The sequence below is a fragment of the Oncorhynchus mykiss genome, chromosome 6 (genome assembly GCF_057628025.1).
Source record: "Oncorhynchus mykiss isolate SJ-2025 chromosome 6, ASM5762802v1, whole genome shotgun sequence".
In the NCBI taxonomy this organism is placed as follows: domain Eukaryota; kingdom Metazoa; phylum Chordata; class Actinopteri; order Salmoniformes; family Salmonidae; genus Oncorhynchus; species Oncorhynchus mykiss.
Window position 1 is genome coordinate 83481077 of NC_143027.1, and position 14728 is coordinate 83495804.

The following is a 14728-nucleotide window of genomic DNA, read 5'->3' on the forward strand; positions in this document are numbered from 1 at the left end:
AGAGGACGTTTCTTTTTTTTGCTGAGTTTATAACACCTTGGGATATGTATAAAGTACTGTAATGACCCTGGGTTTATAATTTACAAAAGGAATGCCATGTCATAACTTCTAGACTAAAAGTGGTCTGAGTCTGCTCTGTGGGTGGAGAAAAAAAACGTGACATATTAACGTATGTCTATCTGGGGCATGATCTGGTGGACACGTAACTATCCCTTTCAAACTACATTTCCCAGCATTCACTTGAACACTGTTCCAAGCTTTTCCAACGAATCAGAAAGCGTACTTTTATCACATTATTTTTTTTTCATCAGTTGATGGGAACACGGCTAGCTAGCCTGCTGGCTAAATAAGCTTACTTTTTACTACAAGTTCGTGTTAGATGTTTATGACAATCAATATTTTATTTTAAGCAAGTCTGAGTCTTACTGACTTCAGGAACCTCGCGGCTAACGAAAATGCAAGTCTTTCATTCAATATTTGCACTAGCTAACTAACGTTAGGTAGCTGTTGTAAATTGTCTCATATTGGTTTACGGACTCATATTCATAGTTCATATTTTACGCTTCATACTCTACGATAACTTCAGCTAGTTATCTTGTGTGTCAGTCTAAATCCATCCATTTGGAATCACGGCTAATGTTAACTATCTAACTAGTCAGTTAGCCTGACAGCTGGCTAGCTATTGAACAGGTTGCAAGTCCTCCATCATCACATCTGCCAGGCGGACTCAACCAGCATGGATTACCAGAACACAGCAAATGCAGTTGGGGACTGTCTTTTGAGCTACACCAAGGACGAGTCTGGGTGGAAAGTCTGCAAGAAATCGGTGCGTAATGTTCTAGGTAGCAATATTCATATTTTATAATTACAGGTGACGTGCCTTTCCGTGCACCGTGTTAACAGCTCCATTTTGCTGTGTCATTGTATATAACGTAGACAGTAGCTAGGTAAATGCAGTCAGTGGGTTGACAACAGCAACCAATGTTTTGTTTCTGATAAATGGATGTCGGTCCATTTGTAGAATGACGTCATCGTGTCCTGGCGGCCATCGACTGAGTTCCCTGGGAATGTGTAAGTATGAGCTGTTCTCCTTATCTAGGCCAAAACATTCATTTCTAAATGTTGTACAGAAGCAAGTTAGACAAGCTAAATGTCCTTTTCACTATCTTATCTCCGGAGAGTATTTAACGTTACTGTTTTAACAGCGGTAACCTTGACAGGAACTAGCTATCTCCAACTGAACTGACAGCATCAGTTACTGAAACTGTTGGATTTAAGTTTTTACTGAGGTCATCTTCAGCTGTTTATCATAACGGTCTAAAGAGGGCTACTTTCCCCTCCTCGACCAGTTTCCTTCAGCTGCATTGATATGAAAAAACTGAGAAAGAAATATCCACCATCTTGCTTTCACTGTTGCTGTTTTCAGTTCAGTGCAGATGAAGGGAGGGAGAGAACATGGAGATGAAGCCACGTTAGACTATTAATTAAGAAAGCACCAATAACAGGCTGGCTTCCCAGACCCAGATTAAGCATAGTCCTGGATTAAAAAGCATTCTTAATGGAAAATCTCCATTGACAACACTTTTTAGATTAGGGCTAATCGGTCTCTCAGAAACCGTCCCCCAGGAAGACCTATCTCTACATGTTATGTTTGATGTGTATTAGGGTTAGTGTTCTGTCGATCTCTATGTAACAGTATAGACTTTACGTCCGTCCCCTCGCCCCGACCTGGGCGCGAACCTGGGACGCTCTGCACACGTCAACAGTCACCCTCGAAGCATCGTTACCCATCGCTCCACAAAAGCCGCCGCACTTGCAGAGCAAGGGTAACCACTACTTCAAGGTCTCAGAGCAAGTGACGTCACCGATTGAAACGCCACTAGCGCGCACCACCGCTAACTAGCTAGCCATTTCACATGGGCTACATGTTATGTTTGATGTGTATTAGGGTTAGTGTTCTGTATATCTCTACATGTGTTGTGTCTGACAGGTACAGTGCATTCAGAAAGTATTCAGACCCCTTCACTTGTTCTACTTTGTTACGTTAGCCTTATTCAAAAATGGATTTCATTTAGTTTTTTCCTCATCAGTCAACACACAATCCCCCATAATGACAAAGCAAAAACAGGATTTTAAATTCTTGCAAATGTATTCAAAATATAAAAAAAATGATATCACATTTACATAAGTATTCAGACCCTTTACTCAGTACTTTGAAGCACCTTTGGCAGCGATTACAGTCTTGAGTCTTCTTGGGTATGACGCTACCAGCTTAGCACACCTGTATTTGGGGAGTTTCTCCCATTCTTCTCTACAGATCCTCTCAAGCTCTGTCGGGTTGGATGGGTAGCGTTGCTGAACAGCTATTTTCAGGTCTCTCCAGAGATGTTTAGATCGGGTTCAAGTCTGGGCTCTGGCTTAGCTACTCAAGGTCATTCAGAGACTTGTCTCGAATACACTCTTACATTGTCTTGGCTGTGTGTTTAGGGTCAATGTCCTGTTGGAACCTGAACCTTTGCCCCAGTCTGAGGTCCTGAGTGCTCTGGGGCAGGTTTTCATCAAGGATTTAAAATATATATATATATATAATATTTCACCTTTATTTAACCAGGTAGGCAAGTTGAGAACAAGTTCTCATTTGCAACTGCGACCTGGCCAAGATAAAGCAAAGCAGTTCGACACATACAACAACACAGAGTTACACATGGAATAAACAAACATACAGTCAATAATACAGTAGAAAAAGTCTATATACAGCATGTGCAAATGAGGTAGGATAAGGAAGGTAAGCAAATAAATAGGCCATGGTGATGAAGTAATTAAGTAACACTGGAATGGTAGATGAATGTGCAAGTAGAGATACTGGGGTGCAAAGGAGCAAGATAAATAAATTCCGTATGGGAATGAGTTAGTTGAATGGGCTATTTACAGATGGGCTATGTACAGGTGCAGTGATCTGTGAGCTGCTCTGACAGCTGGTGCTTAAAGCTAGTGAGGGAGATATGAGTCTCCAGCTTCAGTGATTTTTGCAGTTCCTTCCAGTCATTGGCAGCAGAGAATTGGAAGGAACGGCGGCCAAAGGAAGAATTGGCTTTGGGGTTGACCAGTGAAATATACCTGCTGGAGCGCTTGCTACGGGTGGGTGCTGCTATGGTGACCAGTGAGCTAAGAGAAGGCGGGGCTTTACCTAGCAAAGACTTGTAGATGACCTGGAGCCAGTGGGTTTGGTCGACGAGTGTGAAGCGAGGGCCAGCCAACGAGAGCGTACAGGTCGCAGTGGTGGGTGGTATATAGGGCTTTGGTGACAAAACGGATGGCACTGTGATAGACTGCATCCAATTTGCTGAGTAGAGTGTTGGAGGCTATTTTGAAAATTACATCACCGAAGTCGAGGATCGGTAGGATGGTCAGTTTTACGAGGGTATGTTTGGCAGCATGAGTGAAGGATGCTTTGTTGTGAAATAGGAAGCCGATTCTCGATCTAATTTTGGATTGGAGATGCTTAATGTGAGTCTGGAAGGAGAGTTTACAGTCTAACCAGACACCTAGGTATTTGTAGTTGTCCAAAAGTCAGAACTGCCCAGAGCAATGATCTCTGTACTTTGGGGTTCTCTGTACTTTATTCCGTTAATTTTACTCTCAATCCTGACTAGTCTCCCAGTCCCTGCTGCTGAAAAACATCACCACTGCATGATGCTGCCACCACCTTGCTTCACCGTAGGGATGGTATTGGCCAGGTGATGAGCTCTGCCTGGTTTCCACCAGATGTAACGCTTGGCATTCAGTCCAAAGAGTTCAATCTTGGTTTCATCAGACCAGAAAATCTTGTTTCTCATGGTCTGAGAGTCCTTTAGGTACCTTTTGGCAAACTCCAAGCGGGCTGTCATGTGCCTTTTTCTGAGGACTGGCTTCATTCTGACCACTCTATCATGAAGGCCTGATTTGTGGTGCTGCAGAGATGGTTGTCCTTCTGGAAAGTTATCCCATCTTGTGACCATCGGGTTTTTGGTCACCTCCCTGACCAAGGCCCTTCTCCCTCGATTGCTCAGTTTGGCCGGGTGGCCAGCTCTAGGAAGAGTCTTGGTGGTTCCAAACTTCATCCATTTAAGAATGGGGGGGGGGGGTCACTGTGTTCTTGGGGACCTTCAATGCTGCAGAAATGTTTTGTTAACCTTCCCCAGATCTGTGCCTCTACACAATCCTGTCTCAGAGCTCTACGGACAATTCCTTCCACCTCATGGCTTGGTTTTTGCTCAAACATGAACTGTCAAATTATATGTACAGGTGTGTGCCTTTCCAAGTCATGTCCAATCAATCATTTTTCTACTGTATTATTGACTGTATGTTTGTTTTACTCCATGTGTAACTCTGTGTTGTTGTATGAGTCGAACTGCTTTGCTTTATCTTGGCCAGGTCGCAATTGTAAATGAGAACTTGTTCTCAACTTGTCTACCTGGTTAAATAAAAGGTGAAATAAAATTAAATAAATAAATAAAATTGAATTTACCACAGGTGGACTCCAATCAAGTTGTAGAAACATCTCAAGGATGATCAGTGGAAACAGGATGCACCTGAGCTCAATTTCGAGTCTCATAGCAAAGGGTCTGAATAGTTATGTAAATAAGGTATTTTCATTTATTTTATACACTTGCAAAAAATTCTAAACCTGTTTTTGCTTTGTCATTATGGGGTATTGTGTGTAGATTGGTGACACCATTTTTTTATTTAATCAATTTTAGGTCTGAATACTGGGTTAGTGGTGCTCTGTCTCTCTACATGTGTTGTGTCTGACAGATATAAGGGGGAGTCGGTGGTGAAGGGAAGCCCAGAGAAGGTATGGGAGTGTCTGAAGCCTGTGCCAAATGGACTGCGGGTGAAATGGGACAACAATGTCAAGAAGTTTGAGCTGGTAGAGCAAGTCACTGAGGTAGGCTGAGTTTCAAACCAATGGACCAGACTGTAGTCACAGTCAGTCACAATTCTGTTGTTTTGTCCCCATCGTCATCATCTATGTTCTGAGTTTTCTTTAGAGAGTTGTCACTGATCATTTGATTCCATTGATTCTTTATCATTCCTCACTCACCCACAAACAAATCACAGCTGAATAAATACTCTGTCCTCCATTCTTGCTGTATAGTTCTGTCTACTCCCCCAACTTTGTTGATAAGCCTTAGGATTTTATGGAAGTGAGTTTTACCTGATCTCTATGGGACTTCCTGGTTACGTGACGGTTAAATAAGTTATCCAAGCAACCAAAGTGTGTCATCCAGTTTGTTCATGGTTTTGATACAGGTTTCCTAAAGGGCACCTGCCAGCGATCGCCACACCCACAACACCAATGCAGCACTCCTACCCTTTGTTCTCTATTCCATTAGTCATGTAAATATTTATTTGCTTTGGGACAAACACAAGTACAGGGACATGCTCAGTAGGAAAACATAGATAAATGCTATGGATAGAACTGATGCCATACCTTATTCTGCAGATCAGAGGGGTACTTTTGTTGTGTCCTGTTGAACGAGGCCCAGCGTTTATCTTGTGGAACGTTGCAGATAGAAATGTCAGGGATAGAACTGACGTGATGCCTTATTCTGCTTATCAAAGGTGTTTGTTTCATTCTACTTTGTATATTTCTATATGAACATTCCATAACGCCTGCTGAGCGAGGCCCAGTGTTTACCTGCCTAGTCTCTCCCCCCTCACACAGAACGTCACTGTCTGCAGAACAGTCACTCCATCAGCAGCCATGGGCATCATAGCTCCCAGAGACTTTGTCGACGTTATTCTAGTGAAGCAATATGAAGATGGCACCATTACATCCAATGGTGCGTAACGCCTCAATATATCTCTCTTCCTTCTTTCATCTTTTCTCTCTCTCTTCGCTTTATGATAAATAGGACTTCTAACAACAAGAAACAGTAGATCTTTAGTGAACAATAGATCTAGAACAGTAGATCTAGAACAAACAGTAGTTCTAGAGCGAAGGGTAGCAGTAGAATAGTAGATCTAGAGCGAACGGTAGTTCTAGAGCGAACGGTAGCAGTAGAATGGTAGTTCTAGAGCGAACGCTATCAGTAGAATAGTAGTTCTATAGCGAACGGTAGTTTTAAAGCGAACGGTAGCAGTAGAACAGTAGTTCTAGAGCGAACGGTAGTTATAGAGCGAACGGTAGCTGTAGAACGGTAGATCTAGAGCGGACGGTAGATCTAGAGCGGACGGTAGATCTAGAGCGGACGGTAGATCTAGGGCGGACGGTAGATCTAGGGCGGACGGTAGGACGGTAGATCTAGAGAGGACGGTAGATCTAGGGCGGACGGTAGATCTAGGGCGGACGGTAGATCTAGAGAGAACGGTAGATCTAGAGCCGATGGTAGCTGTAGAACGGTAGATCTAGAGCGGATGGTAGCTGTAGAACGGTAGATCCAGAGCGGACGGTAGATCCAGAGCGGACGGTAGATCCAGAGCAGACGGTAGATCCAGGGCGGACGGTAGATCCAGGGCGGACGGTAGATCTAGGGCGGACGGTAGATCTAGAGAGAACGGTAGATCTAAAGCCGACGGTAGCTGTAGAACGGTAGATCTAGAGCGGACGGTAGCTGTAGAACGGTAGATCCAGAGCGGACGGTAGATCCAGAGCGGACGGTAGATCCAGAGCGGACGGTAGTTCTAGAGCTTTATGATAAAATAACATTTTGGAACATTTCTCTATCAATATATTGTTTAACTAAATTCCTCTACTGACTCAATTCACGTTTCTATTGGTGTGTAGCTCTTTTTGTTCTTTATCTGTCCTAGGACTCTCCTTGGAAGACCGCGCAGACCTGTTTATTATTATTTATTTTAGTAAATGTTAGGCTATTTTTATTCAACGTTGAGGCATTTACAGAGGACATAAGAGCACAGACATTAAGAAATATAAAGGAATAAATAGGTATTCTAACAACAACAAAAAACATAATCAATGATATACAAATCAAGCACTGGGATGCACAGACATACCACGCCATCGGCAGTAGGCTGAAATCAGTGGAGTACAAGAGGAACTATCGTCACTTGTCACTAATGCAGTGCTAGTGTGTGGATGATGTAGCCTAATCATCAGCCCTACCCCTCAGAGAGGCTGGCTGGGTGGGGATCTCTGGAACAGACAACTGTCTTATCCACTGCCCCAGACTGAGGCCTAATCATCAGCCCTAACCCTCAGAGAGGCTGGCTGGGTGGGGATCTCTGGAACAGACAACTGTCTTATCCACTGCCCCAGACTGAGGCCTAATCATCAGCCCTAACCCTCAGAGAGGCTGGCTGGGTGGGGATCTCTGGAACAGACAACTGTCTTATCCACTGCCCCAGACTGAGGCCTAATCATCAGCCCTACCCCTCAGAGAGGCTGGCTGGGTGGGGATCTCTGGAACAGACAACTGTCTTATCCACTGCCCCAGACTGAGGCCTAATCATCCATGGCAAAATGTGGGTTGTGTTCAGTAGGCACGAAAAGGAAGAAAACGCTCAAACTGTGATGTATTAGGCCTAGCCTATATGTTCTTGTCCAATAAGAAAGGCTTGGTTATGTATACCGTTGCAAAACGCTTTGCTATGGTGTGCCCAAGATGAGATTTGCATTTTACCTTCACTATCAGTATACTAAGTAACTTTATGTGATTGATTGAATGAAAATAGACTTAATTATATCTACACATATTTGTATCCTCATATGTTCTCTCCCTGTGTTCTGTCCGTTAGCCACCCACGTGAACCACCCCAGCTGCCCTCCCCAGTCAGGGTATGTGAGGGGCTTCAACCACCCCTGTGGCTGCATCTGTGTCCCCATCTCTGGGTGAGTCACACGCTAAGACACACTTCTGTTTCATAATATTGTCGTTGTCTGATAACCTCATCTCCAAAACAAACTTTTCAGGAGATTGAAAGAATGTCCATATTTTCCCGTTAATAAACAGTTATTAAACTTCTAAAGCTATTCTGAATACATTTTATTGGTCGTAGAACCGTACAATGTTCAGAGTACATTTCATTCAAAAATATAAATGAGCAAAAATTGAGTTCCGGTTTTCATCAGACAGCGACTTTACATACAGTACACATGCTTTAGTTTACAAACCCATCTGCAACATTCTGAACATTGTGTTGAGGTCTGTCAGAACCAAGGACATTTTTGTAGAGACAATGGTCCGTCACAGGAGGGCAGTAGAGAGCTAAACTTCAGTGCACTCAGGTAGACTAATTGAGGTATCTATAATGTGCACAGCAACCGGTTTGGTTCTCTCAATAACATTATCTAACATGACCACGTGTCTTGATAGCTATGTAGCTGAAGAAGCACTGTCTAATATTGTTCATACAGTATAGTGTAAATTCAACCTTTCTTTCTTTTTTCCCTTTCCCCCCAGGGAGCCAAACAAAACCCAGCTGTTCAGTTTCTTCCAGACGGACCTGGGGGGCTTCCTGCCTCGCTCCGTGGTCGACTCTTTCTTCCCATCCAGCATGGTGGAGTTCTACAGCAACCTGGCCAAGGCCATCAAGTCCCTCAAGGACCACTGATACACTCATACTATACCTTCCCTTAGCCCTGGTCCCAGATCTGTTTGTGCTGCATAACCAACTCCTGGCACCAGGTGATACTCAGATCTGGGACCAGCATTCAGCGGGACCAAAAAACACAATGATTAGCTATGTGAATGGTTTAGTTTTAAAGAGGCTATATGGAACTTTTCACCTCAGGGGGCTTTTTAACTGAAAGGGACAGATTGATTTGAAAAATCCTTATTTGAGAGCATGGGGCACACCTCCCCAGACCATATCTTTCTAGACTAAAAATAAGGATTGTGTTGTTTCATGAGTAAATAAATATTTTATATCAACCATACAGGCAACACTCAAGCCAAAAATGTAGATAAACAATTAGCAACTCAATTTCTGTACAGCCTCTTTAAAAGAGTGGTCACCTGGCCTTGGCTTGGAGCAAACTGTATCTGAGCTTAAAGGGAGATGATATTGGATGATATGAGGGAAGGAAGTGTGCAGCTTGTTTGTCCCAGCACTAACACAGCTGATTTCAGGTCGTTGAGGTCTTGGTTCATTTGTGTAATAATGGTGTGTTAGTGCTGGAGCAAAAAGCCTGCATCCCTGGTACTGTTGCTCTCTTGGACCAGGTATGGTGGCCACTAGTGTAGTCTTACAAAAAGGTTGAGTGTCTGTTCTAATTTCATTCATTCAACCCTGGAAAAAGATTGAATATGAATTTCTCATAGAGGTTGATGTGCAATTTTCTTGAGTTGAAGCGATTGAAATGGAATTGACCTTAGCCCTGATGTTAAAGTTGCAATTTGTAAGTTATTTTTCCCTCAAGAACAAGAACAAGAAGAAAGAGTACCAAAAACAATAATCATGAACCCACCCCCAAAAAACACGTTACATTATTGGACATAATGTAGTTCCTGTTCTTCTTGGTTTGTTTTTTTTCTTCATGTGGGTACACTAACAAACACCCTGCCTCTTAGTCCTCGAACCGGAAATCCAACTTACAGACCACACCTTTAAGCACTCTGGGCCGCACCTTTAAGACTAGATCTAGAGAGGTCAATTTTGCCAAACTCTACTTCCAAAACAAATATTCCCTGTACATTTCCTATTTAGTGATGCATTTCCCCCCTTTTTCCCACCACAAAAGAATGAGAATAGATTTGAAATCTATATTTTGTATTTAGTGTCCTAAACACACGGAGGATATGTCCTCCTTCCCTTTTGTACTGTTGCTGTTGAATACAGTCCATTCTGTTACACTGGCTGCATCCTACCTACAGTACCATGCATGTTGCATGGACCTTACAGGAACCCCAGAATGGAATCGGATTCCATTGGGATGAGTCATACCTCATTTTTGGTTGTCCTTTGTATACGGTAGTACTGTACTTGAAATGTTCTGGTTTAACCTGTCTCCACAGCCCTTTAACCAATACCTAAAGATGGAATCCGCAGTAGGGGGAAATGGTGCCACTGGCTGCCCCACCAGCATTGTTATTGTTGTTGCTGAGCTGAGGAGTGTCGTGCAGCATGGTTATGAAATGCAGTACATATTGTGTTCTTCTATCGTGCAGTGCGATGATGTCAACGTGTTTGTTGTTTGCAGTAACTGGAAAGCATTATGAACATGGTTGTTTTACCGTTGAGGATTCCAGCTTTAACCAGTAACCTTTAGAGGGTGTATATACAGCCGGCAGTTGTTCCCCCCCCCCCCCCCCCCTCTAAACTCTATCCTGTTCCTTACCTTAACATCTGCCCGCTTTATAGACACCTAACCTCCAAGAAAGGATTCCTGCCTCAGTTACTTTTCTCTATGTAGATGTGAATACTAAGAACACTGCATTATTCTTAAGCAAAGTTATCTGCAGTATGTATGGGCAAATGGCAATATGAACAGCTTCATCTAATGAAGAATGGACAAAGGGACATCCCCTCAAATAGGAGAGCTTCTGAAGGATTTAGGGTTTTATTCAGTGGGGTACGTGTCCCATAAGTCACTGGTCCAAATTAGTGCACTATATAGGAAGTAGGATGCCATATGGGACAGCTATAGATTCCAACATATTTTGAAGCGCAGCAGCATAGGACTGCCATATGGCATCAGTTGTGACTAGTGTGTCATTTTACACTGTAAAGAAATGTATTACCAGCATAGAATTGAGAAAACCACTGTCTTTGTTATGGCACAAGAGGGCATGGTCATCTGTCTAGGCCAGGGTGCGTCTCCGTAGCTTTTAAAAAAATCATCAGTGAAGGGAAACAATGAGAGCAAGCATGAATAGTAGTGAGATATATCCCTAGTTGGTTGAGGAAGCCTCTTCAGAGTTTTGAGATACAGCCCTATTAGGGGGAGTGGAAGCCTTCTCAGAGTATAGCCCTAGAAGGTGTCTTTACAGTGATGTACAGTCAACCATCTGCATGCCTGCTGAGTCCTCTACATGTATGATGATAAGCCATCATACTAATGATGTTTTAGATCAATCTTTTTAGAAGCTTTGTGGTTAAGTTTCCTTTTGAAATGAAAACACACTACTTAACGTCCTTTTCTTATCCCGAGTGGATAATAACCTTAACTGACGAACCTTTACAAGTGCATTGCATTCCACCTCATCCACAACCAAGTCCTATATGCTTGCTTTTTTAAAATCATTGTTTGCCTTTTGTTGGTGTAATACTATGAAGGCATTGTTTGATGTGTGTTATTGTACTGTAAGTGGAGCCTGAAGATCATACCTACCTACAGTGTATTGCTGTTTTAATGTCAGAGAACACATTGTCTACTGGTGGCTTGTTTTTAAAATGTACTCCATCATGCGTTTTGGGACAGATGTGTATGTTTTGAATGCCGTTTGTTGTCCTCAGCTCCTGATTGGAAAGCACAGCTGCTATGGAAAATAGCTGCTATTGAAATATACTATGAGTTCAGTTGTCAATAAAAGCAACACAGGAAAATAACATGTTTTTTTAGGTCAGGATTAGGGTTATGAATTCTGGTAATTTTTCAAAAATGTTCCAAATTTTCCTGAAATCCCAGTTGGCAGATTCCTGGAATCAGTAGGAAACCCTCCAAACAGGATTCCTGGAATCAGTAGGGAATACGCAGGGAATCTGGAAACCCTCCAAACAGGATTCCTGGAATCAGTAGGGAATATGCAGGGAATCTGGAAATCCTCCAAACAGGATTCCTGGAATCAGTAGGGAATATGCAGGGAATCTGGAAATCCTCCAAATAGGATTTCTGGGAAATTGGGGAGAGCTACCACAATTTTGCGACCCTAATCCTGACCTGCACTCTACTGTACCGTAGGACTGTACTGTATGTTCCACCCAGCAGGTTTTGTGTTTCACCAGCATCTGCATTAAAAACTACTGAACGTTCCAATGTTGTCCTCCTTTCTTGTTGTATTATATTACCATCACCACAGGTGGGAATGGCTAAACCCACTACACAAATTCACCGGCTGTTTTTCAAACACCGGAGAAGAGAAATGAAGGATTACAATGATGGATGAATAATGGTTACTCAACTATCCCAGAAGTTCCCAAAACCAGAAGGGAATAAGCAGGGAATGCAGAATCCTCCAACCAGGATTTCTGGGAATTTTGGGAAAATAAAAGGAGTTTTGCCTACAACTTGCATAGTCTCATTAACTGAGTGGTAAATGCATCTGTTTGTTCCATATGAAGTCAAATAACTACGTAGGTTTTAAAACATTAATGGTTATTGGCACAACAGTCTTGTGAATAAACTTTTGAAACATACAGATTGGGTTAAATTATTTTATTAGTATAATGTATATTGTGATAAATCTTTAGTACCGATACACAGAGTTTTAAATATCGATATTCTAATAGATTTTGGTACAAAATGTTCACACCCTGTGTTTTCCTTAATATCAAACTAGGAGAGAAAACAAGGTGAAAATTTGCTCCGGTTTAGTTATATCTTTGGTTTCACCCATAGGGAGAATCTCAATTAGATATTCCTCACGTCCTCTCACCTGGCCTCCTCAAAACCAATTGGAGAAGGTCAGCGGCGCGGGACCTCTGGCTTTCTCATCCAATGGGTGTGGAGAAGGAAAGAGGACGCGAGCACTATGCAATTGAGATTCTCCCATTGTCATCTAATAAACAAACTAAGGACTATTAAATCCGTAGCTCTGAAGATCCACTTTATTGTGCGATAGACAATTAAAGGCAATGTTCCCGCGGTCGCGGAGACTGCATTCATGGTAAACGGAAATTAACTTGACTTTTTGATGTTGATCTTCCGCGATATGGATTGAATCCAACTCACAGTCTTTGGTCTAAACAATGATTCCAACATCAAGCACAATACTACAATACTACAATACTACAATTCCATGAAAAATTCAAATCCCATTTTAAATATTTTGTATCAGTATAATACTCTTTTGGACTACATTACAGTATTGTACACTATTTCTAACAGTCAAAAACAATGGAATGTCTCTCCCTTCCTTCATGTAAATACTGTATGTCTGTGCAAATCTCAAACTCACTGTGGTCCCTGGTCTAGAAGTTCTGGGTGTAGGAAGGCAGTCAGAGCAAAGCACCTGTAAATTCACCTCTTTCTACAGTAACAGTCCCTGATTGTCATTGCAATATGATTTGATATAGAATATAGATGTTATATTCATAACTACAGTATGTTAACAGTGCTCATATGAAATGGTATGGTGGCTTGTGGTTGATTTGTGTTCTAGTTGGCCCTGTTTATACCTGGTGCTAACTCTGATCTCGGGCTCTATTCAATCCGTAGCACTGAAGACCTGCACTTCAGCGTAATTGAAATATAAAAGCAATGTTCCTGTGTTCGCGGAGACTGCATTCACGGTAAATCCATGTGTAGGCTCAATCGGAAATTACCTTTCATTTTCAATCACCCTATAACGCTAAACTTCAGCGATACGGATTGAATCGAGGCCGTTGTCTACATTCTGATAGCGGCCACATTTTTGCCGTTGCATCTACATATTGTATTAAAATGTGTCTCTTATCCATCCACTGTTTCCGCATTGTGACCAAGATTTACTGGTTCCTCCCTGTATGCAAATTATTCGACAGATATTCTTTCAAAATAATATGTATTTTCTTTATTTAAAGACACATATTGATGCCATAAGACGATGGCGCCACCTGTCAATGATTTTAGAGGGATAATGATGATTTAAATGGTTTCCCTGTCCACATCCGTCTACACTTGGAAGATATCCAGACAACATGTGTGCCTGACTACCTCCAGTGGTGATCAGGAAGATCTGATCACAATCCAATCACAATAGATATTTTAATTGCGGACACCTGTCAATAAATGTGGCCACAATCAATATGTGGCCGAATCTTGAGAATCAATATCTCCGTTTATAGCTGGTGCTAACATGAGTCCTTTGTCTTGATCTTGTCCACATTCTGATTGTGCCCACATTTTTAAAGAAGTGTAATTGTGATCAGATCTTTCTGACTACCTCTGTAGGTAGTCAGGGACCTATTGTATCTGGACATCAGTTAAGTATAAACAGTGTAAACTGACCTGAAATCAGTGTCTAGGGGTAACTCCTCAGTATCCTCCTCCTTCCTCCTCCTGTTAACTACAGTGAGATGTCCCTCAGGCAGACCCCTCTGCCTCATCCTCCTTCCTCCTCCGGATGACTAGAGTGATGTGACCCTCAGGCAGAGCCTTGACGATGTTCCAGGCCTCGAAGCGGCTCAGCTCCTGTAGGGAGGTGCTCTGGACCTGCAGCAGCTCATCACCAGACTGCAACCCGCTCTGCTCCGCAGCACCACCTATTTGGGGAGCAGGAGAACACACGGTCACACATTGGTCTGTCGTGATGTTTCCCCTAGGTGCAGATCTGGTATCAGCTTTCGCCTCCCCCAACGTATAAAAGTTCAAGCCTATAAAACTGTGCTTCTCTGCGTTGTTTGCATGGTTTCCTACTTTCCGTGACATCACACCTCTTCTAACAATAAAATACATTGTTAAAAGTGTTAAGAAAAGGTCCTGTGTGGCTCAGCTGGTAGAGTATGGCACTTGTAACGTCAAGATCGTTGGTTTGATTTCTGCTGGGGTCACCCTTACTAGAAATGTATGCACACACTACTGTAAGTCACTTGGATAACAGTGTCTGCTAAATGGCACCTAAAGTTCACCCAAATTACAAAATGA

General features: G+C 42.5%; 2 protein-coding genes across 8 annotated transcripts in view; one reads left to right on the forward strand and one right to left on the reverse strand.

The window, feature by feature from the left end:
• Positions 1 to 217: 217 nt before the first annotated feature.
• LOC110526987 (stAR-related lipid transfer protein 5) lies at positions 218 to 11917 on the forward strand. Of its 3 annotated transcripts, none has more exons than XM_090239144.1 (7): positions 280 to 826; positions 1022 to 1071; positions 4513 to 4625; positions 4795 to 4927; positions 5708 to 5825; positions 7741 to 7834; positions 8406 to 11917. In XM_090239144.1, the coding sequence occupies exons 5-7, from the start codon at positions 5747 to 5749 to the stop codon at positions 8554 to 8556; spliced, it is 324 nt and encodes a 107-aa protein (XP_090095270.1). In that variant the 5' UTR covers positions 280 to 826; positions 1022 to 1071; positions 4513 to 4625; positions 4795 to 4927; positions 5708 to 5746; the 3' UTR covers positions 8557 to 11917. The 3 variants fall into 3 exon arrangements, with proteins under 3 accessions (XP_090095268.1, XP_090095270.1, XP_090095269.1); XM_090239143.1 differs by lacking the exon at positions 4513 to 4625 and having other exon boundaries at positions 291 to 461; positions 660 to 826; XM_090239142.1 differs by lacking the exon at positions 4513 to 4625 and having other exon boundaries at positions 218 to 826.
• A 387-nt stretch (positions 11918 to 12304) lies between these two features.
• The window catches only part of LOC100136088 (pro-interleukin-16), a 56543-nt gene continuing 54119 nt past the window's right edge, over positions 12305 to 14728 (reverse strand). For all 5 annotated transcript variants that reach the window (XM_090239139.1, XM_090239141.1, XM_090239136.1 and 2 more), the window contains one exon: positions 12305 to 14346. In XM_090239139.1, the coding sequence (XP_090095265.1) occupies positions 14168 to 14346 (179 nt within the window). In that variant the 3' untranslated portion in view covers positions 12305 to 14167. The remainder of the gene's footprint in view (positions 14347 to 14728) is intronic.